The 27,828-nt window shown below is 44.9% G+C and overlaps 1 protein-coding gene across 1 annotated transcript in view; it reads left to right on the top strand.

The window, feature by feature from the left end:
* Positions 1 to 20,887: 20,887 nt before the first annotated feature.
* The window catches only part of DUSP22 (dual specificity phosphatase 22), a 211,998-nt gene continuing 205,057 nt past the window's right edge, over positions 20,888 to 27,828 (top strand). The window contains exon 1 of the mRNA XM_073630966.1: positions 20,888 to 21,152. Within this exon, the coding sequence (XP_073487067.1) occupies positions 21,132 to 21,152 (21 nt within the window). The 5' untranslated portion in view covers positions 20,888 to 21,131. The remainder of the gene's footprint in view (positions 21,153 to 27,828) is intronic.

The raw sequence follows: 27,828 nt of genomic DNA, 5'->3' as shown, positions 1-27,828 counted from the left end.
GCTACATAAATTAGCACATTTAAAAAGCCTGCCTATGTGACCAGTAGGGATGAGCCGAACACCCCCCTGTTCGGTTCGCACCAGAACTTGCGAACAGGCAAAAAATGCGTTCGAACACGCGAACACCGTTAAAGTCTATGGGACACGAACATGAATAATCAAAAGTGCTAATTTTAAAGGCTTATATGCAAGTTATTGTCATAAAAAGTGTTTGGGGACCTGGGTCCTGCCCCAGGGGACATGGATCAATGCAAAAAAAAGTTTTAAAAACGGACGTTTTTTCGGGAGCAGTGATTTTAATAATGCTTAAAGTGAAACAATAAAAGTGTAATATTCCTTTAAATTTCGTACCTGGGGGGTGTCTATAGTATGCCTGTAAAGGGGCGCATGTTTCCCGTGTTTAGAACAGTCTGACAGCAAAATGACATTTCAAAGGAAAAAAGTCATTTAAAACTACTCGCAGCTATTAATGAATTGCCGGTCCGACAATACACATAAAAGTTAATTGATAAAAACGGCATGGGAATTCCCCACAGGGGAACCCCAAAATAAAAAAAATAATGACATGGGGGTCCCCCTAAATTCCATACCAGACCCTTCAGGTCTGGTATGGATATTAAGGGGAACCCCGGCCAAAAATTTTTTAAAAAATGGTGTGGGGTCCCCCTCAAAATCCATACCAAACCCTTCAGGTCTGATATGGATTTTAAGGGGAACCCCGTGCCAAAATTTTTTAAAAAATGGCGTGGGGTCCCCCAAAAAATCCATACCAGACCCTTATCCGAGCACGCAACCTGGCAGGCCGCAGGAAAAGAGGGGGAGACGAGAGAGCGCCCCCCCTCCTGAACCATAGCAGGCCACATGCCCTCAACATTGGGAGGGTGCTTTGGGGTAGCCCCCCAAAACACCTTGTCCCCATGTTGATGGTGACAAGTGCCTCATCCCCACAACCCTTGCCCGGTGGTTGTGGGGGTCTGCGGGCGGGGGGATTATCGGAATCTGGAAGCCCCCTTTAACAAGGGGACCCCCAGATCCCGGCCCTCCCCCCTGTGTGAAATGGTAAGCTGGTGCAAAAGTACCCCTACCATTTCACAAAAAAACTGTCAAAAATTTTAAAAATGACAAGAGACAGTTTTGACAATTCCTTTATTTAAATGCTTCTTCTTTCTTTTATCTTCTATCTTCCTTCGGTTTCTTCCTCATCTTCTTCTTTTTCTGGTTCTTCTGGTTCTTCCTCCGGTGTTCTCGTCCGGCATCTTTCTCTTCCCTTCTTCTCCTCGGGCCGCTCCGCATCCATGATGGCATGGAGGGAGGCTCCCGCTGTGTGACGCTTCTCCTCTTCTGACGGTTCTTAAATAACGGGGGCGGGGCCACCCGGTGACCCCCCCTCTGATGCACGGGGACTTGACGGGGACTTCCTTGTGGCATTCCCTGTGACGTCAGAGGGGGTGGAGTCACCCGTTACGTAACCCCGCCCCCTTCTGACGTCACGGGGAATGCCACAGGGAAGTCCCTGTCAAGTCCCCGTGCGTCAGAGGGGGCGGGGTCACCGGGTGGCCCCCCCCCATTATTTAAGAACCATCAGAAGAGGAGAAGCGTCACACAGCGGGAGCCTCCCTCCATGCCATCATGGATGCGGAGCGGCCCGAGGAGAAGAAGGGAAGAAGACGCCACGGAGGAAGATGCCGGACGAGAACACCGGAGGAAGAGCCAGAAGAGCCAGAAGAACCAGAAGAAGAAGAAGATGGAGGAAGAAACCGAAGGAAGATAGAAGATAGAAGAAAGAGGATAGAAGATAGAAGATAGAAGAAAGAAGAAGCATTTAAATAAAGGAATTGTCAAGAACTGTCTCTTGTCATTTTTAACATTATTGACAGTCTTTTTGTGAAATGGTAGCCATTTCACACAGGGGGGAGGGCCGGGATCTGGGGGTCCCCTTGTTAAAGGGGGCTTCCAGATTCCGATAAGAACCCCCGCCCGCAGACCCCCACAACCACCGGGCAAGGGTTGTGGGGATGAGGCCCTTGTCCCCATCAACATGGGGACAAGGTGTTTTGGGGGCTACCCAAAAGCACCCTCCCAATGTTAAGGGCATGTGGCCTGGTATGGATCAGAAGGGGGGGCGCTCTCTCGTCCCCCCTCTTTTCCTGCGGCCTGCCAGGTTGCGTGCTCGGATAAGGGTCTGGTATGGATTTTTGGGGGGACCCCACGCCATTTTTTTTTTAAATTTTGGCGCGGGGTTCCCCTTAAAATCCATACCAGACCTGGAGGGTCTGGTATGGATTTTGAGGGGGACCCCACGCCTTTTTTTAAAAAATTTTGGCACGGGGTTCCCCTTAAAATCCATACCAGACCTGAAGGGTCTGGTATAGATTTTGAGGGGGACCCCACGCCATTTTTTAAAAAAATTTTGGCTGGGGTTCCCCTTAATATCCATACCAGACCTGACGGGCTTGGTATGGAATTTAGGGGGACCCCCCCACGTCATTTTTTCAAAAATAATTTTGGTTCGGGGTTCCCCTGTGTGAAATTCCCATGCCGTTTTTATCAATGAACTTTTATGTGTATTGTCGGACCGGCAATTCATTAATAGCCGCGAGTAGTTTTAAATGACTTTTTTTTTCCTTTGAAATGTCATTTTGCTGTCAGACTGTTCTAAACACGGGAAACATGCGCCCCTTTACAGGCATACTATAGACACCCCCCAGGTACGAAATTTAAAGGAATATTACACTTTTATTTTTTCACTTTAAGCATTATTAAAATCACTGCTCCCGAAAAAACAGCCGTTTTTAAAACTTTTTTAAACCCAGGTCTCCAAACTCTTTTTATGACAATACCATGCATATAAGCCTTTAAAATTAGCACTTTTGATTGCTCCCATAGACTTTTAAAGGGTGTTCCGCGGCTTTCGAATTTGCCGCGAACACCCCAAATTGTTCACTGTTCGGCGAACTGGCGAACAGCCGATGTTCGAGTCGAACATGAGTTCGAGTCGAACTCGAAGCTCATCCCTAGTGGCCAGAGCATATATTTTACAATTAAATGCCAGGTAGGATTGATAAAATACTGCACAGCCTAGCAATTAGATGAACAGGTGATAACATGTGTTATTTGCCATAATGATCATTGTTTTCAGCCATTTAATTGATATTTTCGGATTTCACTCACATTGCTGAACATAATAAATGTTCTGGCAAATAACTGTTATAGCGTAGAGCAATGAATTGTTTAAAAACGATCTACTTGCATGGACATTATCTGCACTGTTTTAAATAAATCGAAAGAACTATATCATGAGAAGATAAATTAGTCATGATTGGAAATAAATAATAAAAATCCCACTTTTTCCCCTGTACTGCAGGCATTCAAATACTAAGGATGTGAGTTTCAATATCAGGTCATCAATGATGTGTGGGGCAACTACAGATGTAGTACTTTGAAATAATGGTGAAAAGAAGAACAATCAGTTTCTGTACAAATCAGGCAATCCCCATTGTCAGTGGTCATAATACACTCTCAGTACATGGTGAAAGTGCTGCATTGCACCCATCATCCAACTGCATGCATGTGTAAATACCTTTCATGTGATAGTAGGCTAAATTCTATGATTCTATAAACACAGACAGTTTTTAAAAACAATGACCTCTCTGTTTCATGGGTTTGGTTCCATTCTTTTTGCTAGGCAGAACACCAATCAATTTGTTACAACTGGGGAGGGGCAATTTTGAGTTCATTTCACCAAGGGTTCAGCGAATCCTCTGTGGGGATCTGCGCCCTCTACTGATAGCTGCTAATATCACAGTGTTGTGTTTCTGTTGTTGCCAGTAGCTTCTGGGTGTATATATACAGTATCTCACAAAAGTGAGTACACCCTCACATTTTTGTAAATATTTTATTATATCTTTTCATATGACAACACTGAAGAAATTACACTTTGCTACAATGTAAAGTAGTGAGTGTACAGCTTGTATAACAGTGTAAATTTGCTGTCCCCTCAAAATAACTCAACACACAGCCATTAATGTCTAAAACGCTGGCAGCAAAAGTGAGTACACCCCTATGTGAAAATGTCCAAATTGGGCCCAATTAGCCATTTTCCCTCCCCGGTGTCATGTGACTCCTTAGTGTTACAAGGTCTGGGGAGCAGGTGTGTTAAATTTGGTGTTATTGTTCTCACTCTCTCATACTGGTCATTGGAAGCTCAACATGGCACATCATGGCAAAGAACTCTCTGAGGATCTGAAAAAAAGAATTGTTGCTCTACATAAAGATGGCCTAGGCTATAAGAAGATTGCCAAGGCCCTGAAACTGAGCTGCAGCATGGTGGCCAAGACCATACAGTGGTTTAACAGGACAGGTTCCACTCAGAACCTAGCCATGGTCGACCAAAGAAGTTGAGTGCATGTGCTCAGCGTCATGTCCAGAGGTTGTCTTTGGGAAATAGACGTATGAGTGCTGCCAGCATTGCTGCGGAGGTTGAAGGGTAGGGGGGTCAGGCTGTCAGTGCTCAGACCATACGCCGCACACTGCATCAAATTGGTCTGCATGGCTGTCGTCCCAGAAGGAAGCCTCTTCTAAAGATAATGCACATGAAAGCACGCAAACAGTTTCCTGAAGACAAGCAGACTAAGGACATGGATTACTGGAACCATGTCCTGTGTTCTGATGAGACCAAGATAAACTTATTTGGTTCAGATAGTATCAAGCGTGTGTGGCGGCAACCAGGTGAGGAGTACAAAGACAAGTGTGTCTTGCCTACAGTCAAACATGGTGGTAGGAATGTCATGGTCTGGGGCTGCATGAGTGCTGCCAGCGCTAAGGAGCAACAGTTCATTGAGGGAACCATGAATGCCAACATGTACTGTGACATACTGAAGCAGAGCATGATCCCCTCCCTTCGGAGTGTCATGGCCTGGGGCTTCATGAGTGTTGCTGGCACTGGGGAGCTACAGTTCATTATGGAACCATGAATGGCAACATGTACTGTAAAATACTGAAGCAGAGCATGATCCCGTCCCTTTGGAGACTGGGCCGCAGGGCAGTATTCCAACATGATAACGACCCCAAACACACCTCCAAGATAACCACTGACCTGCTAAATAAGCTCTGGTGAACTCCATGCCCAAGAGGGTTAAGGCAGTGCTGGAAAATAATGGTGGCCACACAAAATATGGACACTTTGAGCCCAATTTGGACATTTTCACTTAGGGGTGTACCCACTTTTGTTGCCAGCGGTTTAGACATTAATGGCTGTGTGTTGAGTTATTTTAAGGGGACAGCAAGTTTACACAGTTATGCAAGCTGTACACTCACTACTTTACATTGAAGCAAAGTGTCATTTCTTCAGTGTTGTCACATGAAAATGTATAATAAAATATTTACAAAAATGTGAGGGTGTATTCACTTTTCTGAGATACTGTGTATATATACTGTATATATATAAAGACCTGTGACAAAAGCATTTCTGTCCTGTTGTTATTATCTCACATGCACAGTGCCAGATAGCTAGCTCTGTGTGTAGAGGTCACCTTCCAGCATATTAGTAGGCATACCTCCTAACCATCCCTGATTCGCCAGGACCGTCCCGGGATTTGATGCATGTCCCGTAGTCCCAGCAAGTCAGGGCTTGTGCGGGGTTGTCTAGGGTCACACCTGCTGCAAGCAAAGCTTTGTATGGCAGCAAACATCATTCCCTGCCAGCTGCCTCTGACATACACACACACACAGACACAGTGCATAGCAGAGTGCACTGAACCAACCTCTCTGCCTGAGCAGCGCTGATCTGAGGTCTGTAATGAATTATTTATACATGAGACTTGCAGAGGAGAGGGGCATGGGAAAGAGGGTGAGGGGGACAAGTCTACAAAGTTCACTTGGAGTGATTCGGGGGAGGGGGGAGAGGACATGTGCTAGGGGGCCCTTTAGGATTGGATAGGACTTGTGCTAGAAGATGGGTTGGATATGAAATCCATCCCTGTTCACCCCCCCAGCACAAGTCTTCTACCTTCTTAAAGTGCACCCTAGCACATGTATCCCCCCCCCCCCACAAATCATGAAGATGCTGGCTGCCACAGAAGGAACGGCCCCAGGCACCCCACAAGAGATGTACATAAAGAAAAGGCAGAGCGAAGCGGCTCATTGTGCAATACAATTTTTTGTGTGACTACACGACAATTAAAAACAAGTTGCACTCACAAAGGTAGTGTGATAAAGAGCATTCCCGCAGAAACTGTGGCATATGGCAAGTAATCCTCAGGACAGTGGGAAAGCAGGGGCTGAGGAGAGAAGGAATCCAGCTTGCAGCAGCGAGCAAGCTGCACACAACCTGATCCTTCCGGCCAGGGAGTTCCAATCCTTGGTGAGGCTGGTCCCCCCTCCACAATCACATGACACGGAGCCATGCCAGCTGACAAAGGACGCTCTAATGGTAGCTATGACAATGCGTGGTCTCCTTCAGGTCTGCCCACTGCTCTTCCAATGGTCCTTTTATTTGGTGTGGGTGGCGCTGGAGTTATTAACCCTAATTGCATCCACCAGCGGACTAACATGGGATACACATGTAGCGCCCAGCCCATTCAGGTGGGTGCTTAGTGTGTTTCTGTAATTAGTGATAGGTACATTTGGCCAAGGCTTTGCATTTTTTCCTTGGGCCTGTTAGTTTATTTGTGGATGTGAGTGTTAGAATAGAGGGGGGTGTGGCCACCTACACTCTGGCTCAAGGATGTCCCCTCCTTCTTTCAGTGGAATTGTTCTGGGAGAGAGGCAGGATTTGGGACTTGAGTGGCAGGCAGCTTGTATGGAGAGCTCTGGACCAATCATTAATTTTGTATTGGCAGGGGTAGGACTCGCATATAAACTTGGGTCACATGCTTCCTGGGAGGAGTTGTTGGAGTAAGAGTTTGGAAGTTGGAGAGTCAGGAGCTGCAACCATGTAGGAGCAGCAGGAGGAGGCCTGAAGGCCTGGGTGGTTCAGAGACCTTAGTGCTGGATGGCGGAAGGAGCCTTGAAGGCCTGGGTGGTTCAGAGACCCCAGAGCTAGATAGCAGGAGCAGTCATCACCATGTAACTAGAGGAGAAACCGGGCGCCCCAGCCAGCTACTTCCACCACCATGAGGAGGAGGAAGTAGCAGCAAAGAGGACAGAGGAAACTGAGAATTGACTTTCCGTGAGTACCATGGACTGTTAATTGGGAGTGAGCAAAGGGAGTGCAACCCAGTTAGTGCTAAACCGTCAAACTTGCTATGTGTCCAAGGACCTAGTAAAAGACATTTCCCAGAACTGGCAGGGATTGATGACAAGAATCCAGAATTAGGCGGTGGAGGCCTGGGATTTTGGAATCTCTTATCCACGGCATTATTTAGAGTGATGCTGGCCAGTTCACATATGGGGAATATATACAAAGCCAGGAACCAGAAATCATAGGGGCATCTCATATCCTCTATTCACTTGTTGCATCAACCTGAGTTCAAGAATAAAGTTACAGTTTTATTAAATACAAAGACTGTCTGGCGTGTTAAAGTTGCATGGGAAGGAAGATCGGGGTAATTGACATAAAGGTAATGAACAACACAGCAGCTCCCAAGGGAGTAGTGCGCTAAACACACAAGTATAATTCAACAAGCAGCAGACTGTGAGTGCAACTTGTTTTTAATTGTTGTGTAGTCACTTAATAAAACTGTATTGCACAAGGAGCCCCTGCACTCTGCCTTTTCTTTATGTTTTCACAGTTTCCAGTGTCCCGCTGGCTGATGGAGCTGCATGGCCCTGTGCACCAGTAGTGTTTTTAATCCTTGCTTGGGCGGACTAAAGACTTTACTTTTTGACCCCATAAACTGTGCTCATTCCACATTTGGGGCTATTCAGAAAGTGGGGTCACCCTAAGACTATAGCGCTGATACTGGAGCTTTCTTTTTTCATTTATTTTGTTTACCCCACAAGAGATGGAGTGCAATTGCCCCAGATGCCCAAGCTAGTACCCACCCCCCTGCCAGGCAAGTTAGTGGAGCCCTGTGTGGGCTCCACGACACAGAGCTGGTTCACACTATAAATTGCACAGGAACGCACTGTGCATTCTGTGCGATTCACGTGTGACCCGGGTGCAGTGCGATTTCAGCCCAATAGTGAATGGGCTAGAATAATGCCAGACCGCAACAAATGTTGTGCATGCACTACTTTATAAAATGTACAGCAACCAGATCGCATGGTATTACTGTACCATGTGAGCAAACGCACTGCATTTGCGACTGGCTTTTGGGGTGTCGTTAAGTTAATATTCAAATAAAACAAGAGTCTTATGAGCCACAATAATCCAGTGCCCAAGAAAAAACCACAGATGTAGGTACCCAGCAGCAAACGCAGACCACGTTTCATAACCGTGCAAATCAATATAGAACAAGATTGCGCTGCACTAGAGTAAATCACATTATCATATGAACTTCTCAACGTGACTATAATACCAGAAAAAATATATAACTAAAAGATTATAAAAAGTGCTTTCACAAAATCGCATAGAAGTGCGATGTGCACATAAAACTAAGTATGAATTTTCCAACATGTAATCATGAAATCACATACAAGTGTACTGTGCAAATAAATGTAGATACATAAATGTATACATAAATTCATAAAAAACGTGTAATGATTCTTATAAGGTGCAACATGCATATACTATTGTATAAATAAAAGACAAAAAATTATAATAAATAAAAATACACAAAAGTGCCCAGTGAACCATATATAAATTAAATAGGCCTGTAAAAGTATCTGTGAAAAAATCGCCCAAAAAAGTGCATATAACAGTGTCCAAAAATTGCATTTAAAATAACCAAAAAAAATGTGCATATATCAGTGTCCAAAAATTGCATTTAAATGTCCATATTGAGTGTCATCCAGCGTGCTTGATCCAAGTGTTGCAAAACCATGCTCCGGTGTGCCTCTGTGACCCCCCAAAGTGATTGCGCTCACCTTGGAGCGTGTGACACAGTGATTAGCTGTGTCAAAACACACGCTGTGGAGCCACCCTCGGGCTCTATATAGCTAATTAGATGCGATCTCCAACCTGGATCAATGCAGCTCCATAGGCTCCATACCATAAAATAGAAAGAGACTGTATAGTGTAATACTATAAAAAAGCCCCCTGATGAAGACACATGACCCCTGTTTCGAACACACGTAGGGGAGGGGCCAGGACGGAGTGAGCAGCACTGAGCATAGCTGGGAGAAGCGCATACTATACTACACGCCGACCGGCGGTTTTTATGAAGTTTGTACAGAACAGTGCACTCACACACCAGGGAAATGTGAGTACCCCCCTTGTGGGGAGTGGGTTTATGTTTGAATAAAGACATTTTTTACAGTATTACACTATACAGTCTCTTTCTATTTTATGGTATGGAGCCTATGGAGCTGCATTGATCCAGGTTGGAGACCACATCTAATTAGCTATATAGAGCCCGGGGGTGGCTCCACAGCGTGTTTTGACACAGCTAATCACTGTGTCACACGCTCTAAGGTGAGCGCAATCACTTTGGGGGGTCACTGAGGCACACCGGAGCATGGTTTTGCAACACTTGGATTAAGCACGCTGGATGACACTCAATTTGGACATTTAAATGCAATTTTTGGACACTAATATATGCACATTTTTTTTGGTTATTTTAAATGCAATTTTTGGACACTGTTATATGCACTTTTTTGGGCGCTTTTTTTCACAGATACTTTTACAGGCCTATTTAATTTATATATGGTTCACTGGGCACTTTTGTGTATTTTTATTTATTATAATTTTTTGTCTTTTATTTATACTATAGTATATGCATGTTGCACTTTATAAGAATCATTACACGTTTTTTATGAATTTATGTATACATTTATGTATCTACATTTATTTGCACAGTACACTTGTATGTGATTTCATGATTACATGTTGGAAAATTCATACTTAGTTTTATGTGCACACCGCACTTCTATTCGATTTTGTGAAAGCACTTTTTATAATCTTTTAGTTATATATTTTTTCTGGTATTATAGTCACATTGAGAAGTTCATATGATAATGTGATTTACTCTAGCGCAGCGCAATCTTGTTCTATGTTAAGTTAATATTGACACCTGCTGCAGATCACAACTGCAGTTCACTTTCAACGCGGTGTGGGAAGCGAGCATGGAAAGTAGAGGGAGGGGGGGTTTGGGGGTTGGAAGAAGATTTGTCCTGGGATAAAAACATATAATTAACCTACCTTAAAAGTTGACAGGGTAAGTCAGTAGAGCAGTGGATGGTGTCAGTAGTGCAGTGGACAGTGTCAGTAGGGCAATAGACAGTGTCAGTCAGTAGAGCAGTGGATGGTGTCAGTAGAGCAGTGGATGGTGTCAGTAGAGCAGTGGATGGTGTCAGTAGGGCAGTGGATGGTGTCAGTAGGGCAGTGGATGGTGTCAGTAGAGCAGTGGATGGTGTCAGTAGAGCAGTGGATGGTGTCAGTAGGGCAGTGGACAGTGTCAGTCAGTAGGATAGTGGATGGTGCTGATTTAAAAGGATAGTTCACCTTTACAAAAAACCTGCCTATGCAGGTAAGGGATGTTTGTAGATGAAATCAAACTGTGTAGCTCTGACTAAAGGTGAATAATACCCATGCTATAGGTGTAGGCCATTTACTGTACATACCTTATGAAGCCTGACTGGAATACTTTCAGGACATTGCTAAGGACTCCCAGGACGTTGCTAAGTGAGGCCTAGCTACAGCTGCACACCTCCACCATCACAGTAGTGAGCTCTTTCTCTGATTCAAACCCCCTCACATACTCTTTCTCTCCCCTCATGCAGTAGCTCTGAGCTGAGCATTTGAGAGCTTACTCCTGTGATAGTGGAGGTGAGCAGTGATGACTAGGCCTCACTTAGCAACGCCCTGGGAGTACTTAGCAAAGTCCTGGGAGTATTCCAGTCAGGTTTCATAAGCCGAAATCCTTGGAAAAATTCCAAGCTCTATTTACCAACCAGCCTGCGACCAACCAGATTAACCTGTCTAACAGTATGCATTTAAAAACGGGTTTGTTGCACAAATTTGCATTTTTGTATCCTTTATCTGAATAGGCAGTTTTGTGGTAAAAGTGAACTATCCCTTTAAGTTGATGGTAGATCTAAAGGAGATTGAACAGTAAGTTTGTACAAACAAATAAAACCCCTGCGCACACCAATGTAACGAAGTAAACCAATAAAGTGCTGCCACTAGAATCTGAGAGTACCACTCTGTCACGTACCTGGTGGATAGAGCCTGGGTTATGCAGAGGAATGATTCTCTTGCACCTCTGACTCAGGGACCCTGATAGAGTATACAGGTGGCGCAGGAGTAGGGATGAGCCGAACACCCCCCGGTTCGTTTCGCACCAGAACCTGCGAACGGACCGAAAATTTGCACGAACGTTAGAACCCCATTGACGTCTATGGGACTCGAACGTTCGAAATCAAAAGTGCTCATTTTAAAGGCTAATTTGCATGGTATTGTCCTAAAAAGGGTTTGGGGACCCGGGTCCTACCCCAGGGGACTTGTATCGATGCAAAAAAAACTTTTAAAAACAGCCGTTTTTTCGGGAGCAGTGATTTTAATGATGCTTAAAGTAAAAACAAAAAAAAGTGAAATATTCCTTTAAATATCGTACCTGGGGTGTGTCTATAGTATGCCTGTAAAGTGGCGCATGTTTCCCGTGTTTAGAACAGTCCCTGCACAAAATGTCATTTTTAAAGGAAAAAATCTCATTTAAAACTGCTTGCGGGTTTAATGTAATGTCGGGTCCTGGCAATATGGATGAAAATCAGTGAGACAAACGGCATGGGTACCCCCCAGACCATTACCAGGCCCTTTGGGTCTTGTATGGATATTAAGGGGAACCCCGCACCCAAATTAAAATAAGGAAAGGTGTGGTACTTTGAACAGCAGTATACAGGCGGTGCAAACAAGACAGGGACTGTAGGTTTATTGTTAAGTAGAATCTGTTTGTAATTTTTAACGGGTACATTTTTAACGTGTTTAGCTCCAGCCAAAAAATCTTTTTTAAGCTTTTTGGAAAACATAGGGAAGGGTTATCACCCCTGGGACATTTGTTTTGCTGTCTTTCCTCCTCTTCAGAAGATTTCACCTCACTTTTTGTCCCAATGACAAATGTTTTTTGAAAATTTGGGTTTTTTTGTGGAACAAGGATTGGAAAGCATCAGTGGAAAGGAGAAATGTTTTTCCCATATTAACTCTTACAGGAGAGAATTTCCCTTCCTACGGGTAGATTTCATCTCACTTCCTGTTGTCTCCTTCCGTTTGCAAGTAGGAGTCGTTTGTAAGTTAGATGTTTGAAAGTAGGGGCCTGCCCTATATACTCAGCAGAAATTTGGGCCTTAGGTGTTGTTGTGGCCACAACACTGTAAGCCCTCACAGGGCCCTGCTGTGAAATATTAGATCAAGAATTGTAATTACATGCCCCTGTTGAACAAGGGCAGAAAAATTGGGCCTTTGGTGGTGGTGTTACTGATTTGTACTGATACTGCAGCTAGCAAAATCAACTGCCTGCCTGTAGTATGAGAACACCACCAACCTTCTACAGGTAGCTTTAGCTGAACACTGTGCAGAGCTCGCAAAAAACTAACTTGTAGCTTTTTTAGCTGCCTGCGGTAGTGATAGGATCAGGAAAACACCACCAACCTTCTACAGGTAGCTTTAACTGAACACTGTGCAGAGCTCGCAAAAAAATAACTTGTAGGTTTAGCTGGACACTGTGAGGAGGACGCACCACACTAACTTGTAGTTTTAGCTGAACACTGTGAGCAGGACGCACAGCACTAACTTGTAGGTTTAGCTGAACACTGTGAGGTGTACGCACCACACTAACTTGTAGTTTTAGCTGAACAGTTTGAGCAGGACGCACTGCACTAACTGTAAATAGTCTAGCTGCCTGACTGTGGTACTAATAGGATCAAAAGAACACCAGCAATTTTCTTCAGGTAGCTGTAACTACTGTAACAAGACAAGCCTGCCTGTCAGTAAGAAGATAACAGGAACGGATCTAGCTGAACACTGTGAGCAGGATGCACTGCACTAACTTGTAGCTTTAGATGAACACTGTGCAGAGGTCTCACTACGCTAACTTGTAGGTTTAGCTGAACACTGTGAGGAGGACGCACAGCACTAACTTGTGGTTTTAGCTGAACACTGTGAGCAGGACGCACCGCACTAACTTGTAGGTTTAGCTGAACACTGTGAGGTGGACGCACCCCACTAACTTGTAGTTTTAGCTGAACACTGCGAGCAGGACGCACCGCACTAACTTGTAGGTTTAGCTGGACACTGTGAGGTGGACGCACCACACTAACTTGTAGGTTTAGCTGAACACTGTGAGGTGGATGTACCCCACTAACTTGTAGTTTTAGCTGAACACTGTGAGCAGGACGCACTGCACTAACTGTAAATAGTCTAGCTGCCTGACTGTGGTACTAATAGGATCAAAAGAACACCAGCAACTTTCATCAGGTAGCTGTAAATACTGTAACAAGACAAGCCTGCCTGTCAGTAAGAAGATAACAGGAATGGATCTAGCTGAACACTGTGAGCAGGACGCACTGCACTAACTTGTAGCTTTAGATGAACACTGTGCAGAGGTCTCACTACACTAACTTGTAGGTTTAGCTGAACACTGTGAGCAGGACGCACAGCACTAACTTGTAGTTTTAGCTGAACACTGTGAGCAGGACGCACCGCACTAACTTCTAGGTTTAGCTGAACACTGTGAGGTGGACGTACCCCACTAACTTGTAGTTTTAGCTGAACACTGTGAGCAGGACGCACTGCACTAACTGTAAATAGTCTAGCTGCCTGACTGTGGTACTAATAGGATCAAAAGAACACCAGCAATTTTCTTCAGGTAGCTGTAAATACTGTAACAAGACAAGCCTGCCAGTCAGTAAGAAGATAACAGGAACGGATCTAGCTGAACACTGTGAGCAGGACGCACTGCACTAACTTGTAAATTTAGATGAACACTGTGCAGAGGTCGCACTACACTAACTTGTAGGTTTAGCTGAACACTGTGAGGAGGACGCACAGCACTAACTTGTAGTTTTAGATGAACACTGTGCAGAGGTCGCACTACACTAACTTGTAGGTTTAGCTGAACACTGTGAGGAGGACGCACAGCACTAACATGTAGTTTTAGCTGAACACTGTGAGCAGGATGCACCGCACTAACTTCTAGGTTTAGCTGAACACTGTGAGGTGGACGCACCGCACTAACTTGTAGTTTTAGCTGAACACTGTGAGCAGGACGCACCGCACTAACTTGTAGGTTTAGCTGAACACTGTGAGGTGGACGCACCCCACTAACTTGTAGGTTTAGCTGAACACTGTGAGCAGGACGCACCCCACTAACTTGTAGTTTTAGCTGAACACTGTGAGCAGGACGCACTGCACTAACTGTAAATAGTCTAGCTGCCTGACTGTGGTACTAATAGGATCAAAAGAACACCAGCAATTTTCTTCAGGTAGCTGTAAATACTGTAACAAGACAAGCCTGCCTGTCAGTAAGAAGATAACAGGAACGGATCTAGCTAAACGGAATACAGTGTATATATATATATATATATATATATATATATATATATATATATATATGCAACACCTGGGATGCATATATATACACAATACACTGTAAGTGCAGCTAACTGACTGACTGTTCTGCCTAATCTATCTAACTCAAATCAAATGACACTGTCTGTCTCTCTCTCTCTCTCTATCTATGAATGCCGGAACACACACTACACAGGTCCGCCGTGCAGGCGGCCTTATATAGTGTGGGGCGTGTGCTAAATCCCCTGAGCCATAATTGGCCAAAGCCTCCTTAGTTTTGGCCAATTGCGGCTCTCTGTTCAGACGGCGCTGTGATTGGCCAAGCATGCGGGTCATAGTGCATGCTTGGCCAATCATCAGCCAGCAATGCACTATGATGCCGCAGTGAATTATGGGCCATGACGCGCCACACAAATTTGGCGTGAACGGCCCATATCGTTCGCAATTCGGCGAACGGGCGCACAGACGATGTTCGAGTCAAACATGGGTTCGACTCGAACACGAAGCTCATCCCTACGCAGGAGTGCAGTCGCACGAGTGGCAGTAGACATGCTTGCTGCTGGGCTGCTGATCCAGTGGCCTGCCAGATGGCAGAGGATCTTTGTGGGCAAGAACAGGCTGGTACTTAGCCGAAGAGCAGGTCCCAGAGGTTGCTGGACAGGTGCTAGCAACCTGGTAGCTCTGGAGGGGCTGGAACGTAAGCGGAGTCAGACATACACAGAGCAATCAGATCAAGTACAGATGCGGAGGCAAGAGAATGGGCAAAGAACAAGCTGTGGTCAATGCAGGTGGAAAGCAGGAATAGTCAGGAACAAGCTGGGTCAATAATTCAAGAGCAGATGAAGGTAACAGGAAACGGGACAATCGCAGAACGCTGCAGACGAGACAGCACTGATCCTGGGTGCTGATCCAGCTTAAATAGTCTATTTGGCGCCCTAAACTTTGCATTTGCATTCCCGAGCATGTGCATATGCATTCACATGGTAGCATTTTTGCACATATGCGTTTGCACGTTAGCACGCGCTAACGCACCTCTGCTTCCAGGCATTCAGGGAACAGGGATTCTTCTGCAGCTATTATTCTGTCTTCTGACAGAGCCTTCCTGACACACTCACTCCCAAGTATCAGAATATTTACAAACAATAGTGATTCAGCACTACACCTGTACATAAATACATGAATATACACAAACAAATAAAGTCTTCAATAACATCCAGTGTATAAGTTCAATGTGGGATGAAACCATTTCATGAACAGTCCAAAAAGAATGATATATATATATATATATATATATATATATATATATAGTATATATATACATAACATACAACATAAATATGCGAAAATGCCCACATGAATGTGCTCTTCCACCAAATCTGAAATCTTTTCAATGCGTGCTTCTTCTTAAAAATTCTTCACACCCTGTGTAACCTCACCATTGGCCACTCACCTCATATTTTGACCTATAGGCAATAGGTCTAAAAATGATTGTCCCTTTAAGCACAATATCTGGGTTGTATTTTCCTCTATCTTCTTCCTGGTCCATGTTCACCAGATAACGCTCACCCCAATCATACTAGGAAGCCCAGAAAAAATACATGGACCATAGTGCTTTCCATAAAACCAACTATGTTTATTATTAAAACTATATCCCACCAACTCACGTTTTTCAGTGCACTCGAACTGGTGCACAGACCGACAGGAACATAGTACAAAAACCTCCAGGTGGCACCTCTGCTGAAGGCTGCAGCTTGTATATGCTCGGAGGCTATTCACTTCAGGTTATCTTCCAACTAATTACTGTGACACATACGTGAAAATCGTAAGTTGTTGGCTTTTTCCCTTAAGCGTTACGCCACGGACGAGGCTTCAGAGAGTACTGGGGTAGCCAGTACTCTTACAAACAATCACTATTGTTTGAAAACAATAAGTTTGTAGTTTATGGTCACCTTTTAAAATTTCTAAAACTATGTAATATGGGTGCAGATCAGGCAGTTTCATAAACTTCACAGTTAATGGTAGATCCAAAGTAATTTTAAAACTAAATAAATAGTAAATTGCTTAAAGGAGAAGTACTGTCAAAGCTCATTTGGCTGTACTTCTCCTGTAGATCACAGGAGTACAGTTCATACAGTTCTGTGCACTCCTGTGACTCGTTTTCAGGAGACAGCGGGCTGACATCACAGAGTCGAACCAGGCTTGGGAAGGATTGCGACCATATGGTTGGGATCCGCCCACATACCTTTACAGGCACCCGACTCAGCCTCTCAGAGAGCTCCTGAGAGCCTGAGCCAGCCGGTCCCACCCCCTCCACAGCCCAGCACTCCGGCGAGCTGATGGTCACCGGCTCTCTGCTCACAGAGCTCTGAGAACCAAGTGATAGGCTGTGTTTAATCACTCGGTTATCAGTGTTAGAGGGGAACGATGCAGCATCAGACTGATGCTGCATCCAGCTAGGTAAGTATGATTCACAAAAAAGAAAATCCCATACTTCTCTTTTTTTTAAATTGTCACTAGGTCAAACAATTGAACAGCAAGCAGCTACTTAACTAATTGTGATACCAGCTCATGCCAGATACCGTATATACTCGAATATAAGCCGAGGCACCTCATTTTACCACAAAAAAACAGGAAAATTTATTGACTCGAGTATAAGCCTAGGGTGAGAATGCAGCAGCTACTGTAAGCGGAAAAGAGGGTCAACAATGCCCATCTGCAGCCTCACTGTGCCCATTTGCTGCCTCACTGTGCCCATTTTCAGCCTCACTGCGCCCATTTTCAGCCTCAGTGTGCCCATTGCATGCCTCACTATGCCCATTGCAAGCCTCACTGTGCCCATTGCATGCCTCACTATGCCCATTGCAAGCCTCACTGTGCCTATGTACCTTATAGGGAAGAGATTGTGAAAAGGGGAAGCTTTAGGGAAGTGTGTCTGTAGTAAGGGCACCTTGACAACTAGGTAATCCTAGGAGCCTGAAAATGTAATAAAAGCCTTTACAAACGTTTTTTTTTTCATTATCCACTTTTTTTCTTACCAATTTCCGCTGGACTGATCCAACCCCCAAAAGCTCCTGCCACCATTTCAGTACTGATGCGGAGGGAAGGAAAGCCATATTACGCCATACATTGCCCCCTCTGATTCACAGCAGGGCTGTGTGTATAGGAAGTGTGCGCCGTCCACGCCGGCTTGCCTCCTCCTCGTCTGTCCGTGATGAGGAGGAGGTGGAGCTTTGTTACAGTGGCTGTGTGTATAGGAAGTCCACGCCGCCCACGCCGTCCCGCCTCCTCCTCGTCCATCCGTGACGAGGAGGAGGCGGAGCTTTGTTACAGTGGATGGCGCGGACTTCCTATACACATAGCCACTGTAACAAAGCTCCGCCTCCTCCTCATCACGGACAGATGAGGAGGAGGTGGGACGGCGCAGACTTCCTATACACACTGTCACTGTAACAAAGCTCCGCCTCCTCCTCACCACGGATGGACGAAGAAGAGGCAGGATGGCGTGTATGGTGCAGACTTCCTATACTCAGAGCCCTGCTGTGAATCGGAGGGGACAATGTACGGCGTAATATGGCTTTCCTTCCCCCCGCATCAATACTGACATGGCGGCAGATAATCTGACTCGAGTATAAGCCGAGGGGGGCATTTTCAGCACAAAAAAATGTGCTGAAAAACTCGGCTTATACTCGAGTATATATGATATAAATAAAAATAAGCAGTGCTAATAATAAATGCAATTAAACAAATTAAATAAATAATATTAAATGTAGTTAATAACCACATATAAAGTGCAAGTGCAACAAAATTAGTGCATAGAAGGTGAGCTCACAAACATGCAGAACCAAGTAAGGTCAATATAAAATCCATAAAGCTACAAACAGCCCGTTAAATACACATCAATGACATCTAGTAATCCAACTGTGCAATGAAGATAAGGGGAAATCCACCACCAGGCATTAGCAGTTGACAGACACCTCTTACCAGATAGGTTGGACCAAAATTATAATGGTCAAACTTGTGTCACAGTGTTTGGCTCGATTCACATCTATGCATGTTGCCTTCGAGTGTTTCTGCAGTGCTTTTTGCGTTTTTGTAACTGCGTTTTAACAGCGATTTGGGTTTCGTGTTTTTTTTTACATTCACTTTATATAGCTGGTTGCTAGGGAGCGGGCCGGGAAGCCGCGTCCTTAACCAATGAGTCATCAGCTGTCAGCGGGCTTCCCTGCTGACAGCTGAATGTAAAAAAGAAAATTTCTGGCTAAAAAAACTCACGAAAAAAATGGCATGGTGCCCCCACCCCCACCCCAAAGATCAAGGAGGGGACACCCCCAGGCCAAAATAAAAAAAAAATGGCGTGGGGTCCCTCCCAAAATCCATGCCAGACCCTTATCCGAGCATGCAGCCCGGTAGGTCAGGAAAGGGAGGGGACGAGTGAGCCATACCAGGCCGCATGCCCTCAACATGGGGGGGGGGTTGCTTATTGGAATGTGGAAGCCTCCTTTAATAAGGGGACCCCAGATCCCGCCCCCCCTACCCATTCACCAAAAAAACAGTGACAGCTGATGACTCATAAGGGCCAGTTTTTGACAAGTCCTTTATTAAAAAAATACCCCTGAGATGTTTTCTCCCTGAGCCGTCTCTCCCGGTGCCAACTTTCCTGTGTCATCTTCTTCCGGAGCTGTCTTTTCCCGTGCTGCTGTCTTCTTCCTTGCCGCCGCTGTCTTCTTCCTCGCCGTCGGTTACCCGCTAAAAACAAAAAAGGCCACTCTTGTCCTGAGGCTGTTTTCCTCCATTAGGACGTCCCCCACTGTCTGAAATCTCTTATATAGCCATGGGGCATGGCCATCCGATGATGTCACCCGGAGAGAAGACAGTGGCGGCAAGGAAGAAGACAGCGGTGGTGAGGGAGAAGACAGCGGCGGGAGAAGGCGGCTCGGGGAGAAGACAGCTTGGGGCACACTCCATGAACTCCAAGAGGTCACTATTCAATACAACAGAGATACTCCAGCAGGTCGACAGCTCACATGAATCCAAAGCTGTGGGTGGTGACGCTAACTTCATAGTTGCCAACAGTCCTGATTTTCCTGGGACAATCCCGACTTTGGGACCCTCGTCCCGATCAGAGGCTGTCCCGAATCGGGATTTGCCCAGGGAAATCGGGAATGTTTGCATTTTACAATTTTTGGCAAGCAGGCTTCAGTAAAATGGCGGCCGGTCCCGCCGCTAGATCGCTCCCCCCTGTGTTCAGTAGAGAGAGGAAGGGGGCTCGATCCGTGCAGCCAATGAATCGGCTTCTCCTTTCGAATGGATCGGCCCCTCCCGTCTCCACTGAACACAAGGCGCCGGTGTCTTGTCCAATACTGTCCCCCATCTGATAGTGTCCGCCCTGTAATCTAAAGGAGATTGCATAATCAGATTGTATAATGTATGGCCAACTATAGATCTACCAACAACTATGTAGTGCAAGAGCCTGCCTGATTGAATAGATTGACTGGGTAAGTTTAGAAATAAGGACGAGCTCTGACGTGTTCGCACAGCCCACGTGCAGAGCCCGCCAGGAAGTCGGCACTGCACTGCGTTAATCACAGGCACTGAGACATTTCCCGATCTCTGCAGCTGGGCATTGGGACAATGTCTCACTGCCTGTGATTAGCGCAGCGTGGTGCCGACTTCCTGGCGGGCTCTGCACGTGGGCTGTGCGAACACGCCGGAGCTCATCCTTATTTAGGAAGTTACTTATATTAGTTTTTGGTAAATTTATGATGGATTGTACAAAGATTGCATAGTCAGATTGCAATGTGCATGGTAACTAGAGTTGCCACCTCCTCCCTTTAAACCCGAACACATACTAATCACACAGGTTCTGTGGCTGATTAAGGTGGTAATTAAACTCACTTGTTGCCTTATCTGCATTTAATTAGCCTCAGAACCTGTGTAATTCATATGTGTTCAGTTTTAAAGGGATGAGGTGGCAACGCTAATGGTGACACTTAAATGTCCCCTTTCATGTACACATAACATGACAACCACTGTACTAGACAAAATAATAATAAGCCATATTTGTGCCTAAAGTGAGGGGGGTTTACTAAAACTGGAGCTGTGCATGACAACCAATCAGCTTCCAGCTTTTTATCTGTAAAGCTGAACTGAACAAGCTGAAGACAGAAGCTGATTGGCTGCTATGCATAGCTGCGCCACTAGTAAACGTTCAGTTTCGTTTTGTAGCTGCAGCCATCAAACGCTGATAGGAAAGGGAGGCGGGCGTCCAGCAGAGGGCAGTGCTGAGCCTCATGTGACGGGAGCTCGCCTGTAAACAAGGAGTCAGCATAGGAGGAGACGGCGCAGAGCGAGGCGGACCGAGAAGGGAGCAGTATCAGCTGTTACTGAGTGATCAGTCCCCGACAGACTGAGCCCGAGCCCAGCCAGGCCATCCTACACACACCTCTGTACACATGTTCTAGCAGGAAACACATTCAGCTCACACAGCTTTGCTTCCTGTTGTCCTAGTCAGTGCAGCCCTGCCACAGCCATGGGTAATGGAATGAACAAGGTATAGTACATGTGCATGGCTTTTACACTATATGCTATGGAGGGGGCTTGTGATGGGGGGGGTCATGGTGGGGCATTCTCCCTGTGCTGGGTGTGATCAGGGACATCCATGCTGCTTCTCCTGCCCTTGTTTATCTTACTGAATGTGAGCTCTGTGGGTCAGGAAACCAGTCTGCATGGTGATCTCACAGAGGGGTGTGTCATGTCTTACAGGCATGTTCTACAGATTCTTATTAGGACATGTTCTAGGATGACACATTTCTTCTGTATAGAGAATGATCGGTGATTGTACATAGATCCAATCCCTACCACTAACATCACATGGACGTTTTACCATGGGATCATCAACATCATTATTATTATGACATGTTCTAGGATGACACACGTCTTCTGTATAGAGAATGACCAGTGATTGTACATAGATCTCACCCCTACCACTAACATACATGGATGCTTTCCCGTGGGATTATTATTATTATACAGGATTTATATAGCGCCAACAGTTTGCGCAGCGCTTAACAAAATCATTATTATTAGTAGTATTGGGACATGTTCTAGGATGACACATGTCTTCTGTATAGAGAATGATCAGTGATTGCACATAGATCCAATCCCTACCACTAAAATCTCATGGAGGTTTTACCATGGGATAGTAATAATAATTATTATTATTAATAATAATAATAATAATAATAATAATAAATAATCATCCCATGGTAAAGCGTCCATGAGATTTTAATGGTAGGGATGAGATCTATGTGCAATCACTGATCATTCTGTATACAGAAGACATGTGTCATCCTAGAACACATCCCAATAATAATGATGAGCCCATGGTAAAACGTCCATGCAATGTTAGTGGTAGGGATGAGATCTATGTACAATCACTGATCATTCTCTATACAGAAGACAAGACATCCTAGAACATGTCCTGATGATGATGATAATGAGCCCATGGTAAAACTTCCATGGGATCTATGTGCAATCACTGGTCATTCTCTATACAGAAGACGTGTCATCCTAGAACATGTGATGGTGATGATCCCATGGTAAAACTTCCATGAGATTTTAGCGGTAAGGATGAGAACTATGTGCAATCACTTGTCATTCTCTACATAGAAGAAATATGTCAGCCTAGAACAAGTCCTAATAATATTAATATTAGCACTTGTTCTAGGCTGACATATGTCTTTTCTGTAGAGAATGACAAGTGATTGCACATAGATCTCATCCCTAGAATTAAAATCTCATGGGCGCTTTACCATGGGATTATTATTGGGGCAAGTTCTAGGCTGTCACAAGGTGATTGCACATAGATCTTATCCCTTCCACTAACATCTCTTGGGCACTTTACCATGGGATTATTATTATTATTATTATTATTATTATTATTACTGTGAAAAGTTTTAGGCTGACACATGTCTTCTGTATAGAAAATGACCAGTGATTTCTCACAGATCTCATCACTACCACTAAAATCGCATGGGTGCTTTACCATGGGATTATTATTACTAGGACATGTTCTAAGCTGACACGTCTTCTGTATAGAGAATGACCAGTGACTGCACATAGATCCAGTCCCTACCACTAACATCTAATGGAAGCTTTACCAAGGGATGATTGTTTGTTATTATTATTATTGGGACATGTATTAGGCTGACGCATGTCTTCTATATAGAGTATTACCAGTGATTGCACATAGATCTCATCCCTACCAGTAAAATCTCATGGATGCTTTACCATGGAATTATTATTATTTTTAGGACTTGTTCTAGGCTGACATGTTTTCTCTATAGATAGTGATCGGTGATTGTGCAGAAATCCAGTCCCTACTACTAAAAACTCATGGATACTCTACTATGGCTGTATGTAGACAGGTGGTGGCTGATGGTAAGTAGAGATGGGCTCGGGCATCTTCGAAATCCCACTTGCCGATCCCGCCAGGAAGCCTACACTGCACAGGGTTAATCACAGGCAGTGAGACATTTCTCGGCCAGCAGATGCACAGATCGGGAAACGTCTCACTGCCTGTGATTAGCCGCGTGCAGTGTCGGCTTCCTGGCGGGATCGGGCATGTGAGATTTTGAAACGCCCGAGCCCATCTCTAACAGTAGGGGATCATTTACACTGACCAAAGCAGTCAGTTGAGCTGTGGTTTTATGGCCACAGTGGCTGCCCACTTAAACACAGCAATGCAGCCACCCCGTGCTGTAAAGTTAAATGACTTGTTGCATTCGGCAAGTGGTACCGCCACAGAACGCAGCTCATTTCTGGCGCAGTGGGTCAGCATTTTGAGGGCTACAGCAGACGGTGATATGTCTCCTCTTTATTTGCTATAAAACGCCCATTGCAGATCGATTTTCAGAGGGGCAGAAGGTATAGCCACATGTATGAATAAGCTATAGGCTGGGTTCACACTATTGCGAACTGGATGCGGGTTTCTTCGCAACCAATTTGCATAGCAGGAGATTATGATCAACTCTCTATGGAGCTGGTTCACACTTCTCCGCAGCGGCTCCGGTGCGAATTGCACAGGATTCCTGTGCGTCTTTTGGTCTGTTTCATGTCCGAATTCAGCCCAAAATTCGGACTAAAATCCGACCTGAAAAGGTTAATGGAGACGCACCGAACTCATGCTGTGAGCCGCTGTGATCTCCAGTGTGAACCCAGCCTTAGAGCTGGTGTCAGATGGGTGATTCTGCCGCTAGAGACAAATAAGATCCCTAAGGGCTCTTACACATGGGGCGGATCAGTGATGATCTGCCGCGTGAACATCCGCTTGCTCAGCGGGGATCGCTCCGCCGATCCCCGCTGAGCAGGAAGGTGACAGGTCCATCGCTGCACACTGTGCAGCGACGGACCTGTCAGAGCGCCGCTCTCCCCTATGGGGGATCGGATGATGACGGATCGTAGAGTCCGTCGTCATCCGATCCGAAAACGGATGGAAAAGTAGGTTTTTCCTCCGTTACACTTTTTCGGATCGGTGCGGGTCTGATGTTAGCGGATATGTCACCGCTGACATCCGACGCTCCATAGACCTCCATGGAGTGTCCGTTCAGGTCCGCCTAAAAAACTGACAGGCGGACCTGAACGGACAGTCTGTGTGAAAGAGGCCTAATAAGGCTGCCTAAGGCTCGATTCACATCATGCTTTTTGCGGTGCTTGCCACATTTTTGAGCAGTGTTTTTACAGCGTTTTGTGTTTTTTGTTTTTTTTTTTTTTTTTTTTTTTTGGACTGTATACAGTCTAAAAAAACGGCAAAAACGCAAAACGCGTCAAAAACACTGTAAAAACGCTGTACTTGCGTTTTTGATGCTGGTCCATTTAATTCTATTCCATGCAAAACGCTGCATTTTGCATGAAAAAAAATCCCTGACCCTTTCCAAAAACGCAGAGGTACAAAAATGCATTGATGTGAACATGTTCCATAGGAACCCATGTTAAAAAAATTCCCATGCATATCTGCAAAATGCATCAAAAAACGCGTTAGTGTGAATGGAGCCTAAGTGTCCCTATAGAATCACTCCCTTTATCTGTCACTGATCTCAATTGCTAGTGAAGGGAGTCATATCTAGTTGCAGAGGGAGCCATTTCAAAGAGACAAAACAGGCAGCCTCTTAGCGATCCTGCTGCAGGTGATTTGGAATTGCCAGCAACAGGAGCGAGTTTGACATCAGCTTGAAAGCAGTGAAAAAAAAAAAAAAAGGCAGTTATTATACGCAGTGCTTTATCAAGGTAAATGTAATCCAGGGTTTACATCTACAGTTAGGCCTCATTCACACACACTTTTGAAAATAGTGTAAAATCCTAGCGTTTTTCTCTGCCGGAGAGCCACAGGTGGTGTATACAGCTGGAGGTATGCCTTCGCCAAGCAAAAGTCAGATGGAGCATACGCACGGTCGCATTTTCCGACGAAAAACTCTCATCGGTCTTTTGCGGGCCGGAATTCCGATCGTGTGTACGCGGCATTAGTAGTGAATGGCTGTGAGCGGTTGTATTCGTATGATATGTTCCCCAAATGCAGAATGTCAGCATTCAGGGAGGCCTCATATGCGCATGTGTGTTCTGACCGATGCGCAAAAGTGTTGCCGTATATTTGAATACAGCCATTCATTTCTATGGCTACTTGGCTAGATGACCTCACCACCTGTGACTCCCTGGGCAGAAAAAAAACGCCAGGATTTTATGCTATTTTAAGCCAACCACCTGCATTCATTTAATAGTTTGTAAACTTACTGGAGGCACAAAGATCTATTTGCTTGGACATGCAAAACTTTTTTTTTTTTTTTCCTGAATGGTAGACATACATTTTCAGATAAAGTGTTGTGAAAAGTGGCTTTATTTTATGGTTTTATTCTTTTTTTCATGGGAAAGATTTATAAACTCATAAAATGTTTTATAACAATCACATGTGACTTTTATAGGGTGGTGGCTTGGTGTAGAAACAGAGGTAGATCTCCTTTTGGCTATTATTCCTTGGTCATGTGATCTGTGAAGTTACATGACGCAGTGCAGCGGCCTATCGTTGAGGAATATCTTGCAGCTCCTCTATGCTTTGCATGGTCTGCTTAAAGCTCCAGACAATTTTTAAATTGAATGTTGGATAAAATTAGAGCATTACATTTTCTGCCAGGTTTTATTTTTGTCTGTGACCCTACTGGGGAGATTTTTCTCCCTTCCTGTTATGCCTGTATAAAAAATGAGGGGTGCAGTAAACACCCAGAGACGAGGGCATTAACAGAAAGGGAAAAAAAAAAATCAAAGGTTCTAACCTTTCCCTCTTCTGATAAAACTTTAGTTGTCCTCATTGGAGAGTTTTCCTTTGACTTTCTGTCCTTAAAAGACGACAGGGGAAATCTCTGCAATAGGGATACGGCAATAACAGACTGACAGAGGCTCTAACACATTCTGTTGAAAACTGAATAGAAGTTTTGGGCTCACTTGTTGCAAGTATTTCTGTTACCAGAGATTGCACATCTTTTAGAGGATTGACTCTAATGCACCAAGGTCCTGTGGGACAGTTTTGTAGGTTTCTCAAGCCAGAACTAAATTCTCAGAAATATTCACCGCCACCTTCCAGCTGTGTAGCAGTTACATCCTTGCCCAGCTACCTCTGGGTGCTGGGTTTTCAGCTTGTTTGGCTGGTGGTGGAATGATGTCATCCCACGCATGCGCATGGGAGTCAGCCATCCTGGCACAGATGGAGTGTGCTAGGAATGCGCACACTGAGCTGCCAGGAAGCAGGTATGTGTTTGTTGTTGCAGAAGAGACATGCAGCAACGAAAAACTGTCTTCTCAGTTTTTTTAAAGTGGTTGTGAAACCTCCCTCCTGACTTTTAACTATAGGTAAGCCTAGAATTAGGCTTACCTATAGGTAGCGGAAATATCTCCTAAACGTGCGCTGTTTAGGAGATATTTCACTTGTGCGCCGATGATGTAATCGGCACATGCGATGTGAAGAAACGGACCTCCATGCCGTTTCTACCCCAGCGTGTGCCGTTACTGACGGCCACCATGCGCATGCGTGGGAGTGACGTCACGTGGCTCTGGCCAGTCACGGAGCCGGAGTCCGCAGTCCCTGGAAGGAGGAGGGGCGAAGGTGGACGCAGCCTGCACAGGGGACAGCGATGGATTCGTTTGCAGGTAAGGGTCACATAATGGGCTAGTATGCAATGCATACTAGCCCATTATGCTTTTAATTTGCAGGGAGCAAAAGTGGAAGTAAAACCCATCAGGGTTTACTTCCTATTAGGCCTCATGTACACTGCTGCTGGTAAACGGACGTTTAGGAGTAGTTGGGTGTTTTTTTTCAGCTGCCCCTGAACTCTCCTCTATGTTATCTTATCTGTCCATGTACACAGGATCGTTTACAGTAGTTTCTAGGCAGTTGAGTTTAGAGGCATTTTTTGGAGTGCAAACAAATGCATTCAGAAGCTGAATCTACAGGCATTTCAAGCGCTTCTAAACGTGGTAATTTGCGTTTAGCCACGTTTTGTTTACAGGCGTTTTTTCATTTTTGGCTATTAAAAAAAAAAAAAAAAAAAGTTTTCTAGACGCAAACGCGGCATGTAAATGTGGCAAAACGGACGTTTTAAACGTTGGTTACTATCTATCAAGTTAAATCATTCAGGACAGGTTGTAAAAACGTCCCATGTACATGAAGCCTAATACTTGGGCCTCACTTACAAAGGGAGGTTTAATCTGTGCCCTGTGCGGGGCCATCCCCATGTCAACAGAACAGTCCCATGGCTGTCAGTTGCACAGTCACAGCCACTGCTCCAAATGCAGACTCCAATGAAAAAAAGGGCATCTAGGAGGCACTGGCACTTTAAAGTGGTGTTCTGGCCGAAATTATACTTTTTTTAAATTAAAAATACCCCTATAATACACAAGCTTAATGTATTCTAGTAAAGTTAGTCTGTAAACTAAGGTCTGTCTTGTTAGTTTATAGCAGTAGTTTGTTATTTTATAAATTTACAGCAGGCCGTGGCCATCTTAAGTCTGGGCATCTGAAGCCAGACTGTATTTTTTCCTGGATCTCATCCTTGCAGATCTCGCACATGCTCAGTGCAGCACAAGCAGTGTAATAGGTTTCAGGTCAGGTTTCCATAGCAACGGCAGTGTCAGAGGAAGTTGCCGCCCCTTCCCAGAAGGCATTGCAAACAGAAAATGATGCG

The sequence above is a fragment of the Aquarana catesbeiana genome, linkage group LG05 (assembly GCF_042186555.1).
Source record: "Aquarana catesbeiana isolate 2022-GZ linkage group LG05, ASM4218655v1, whole genome shotgun sequence".
NCBI lineage: Eukaryota > Metazoa > Chordata > Amphibia > Anura > Ranidae > Aquarana > Aquarana catesbeiana.
This window is presented reverse-complemented; position numbering and strand designations above follow the sequence as displayed.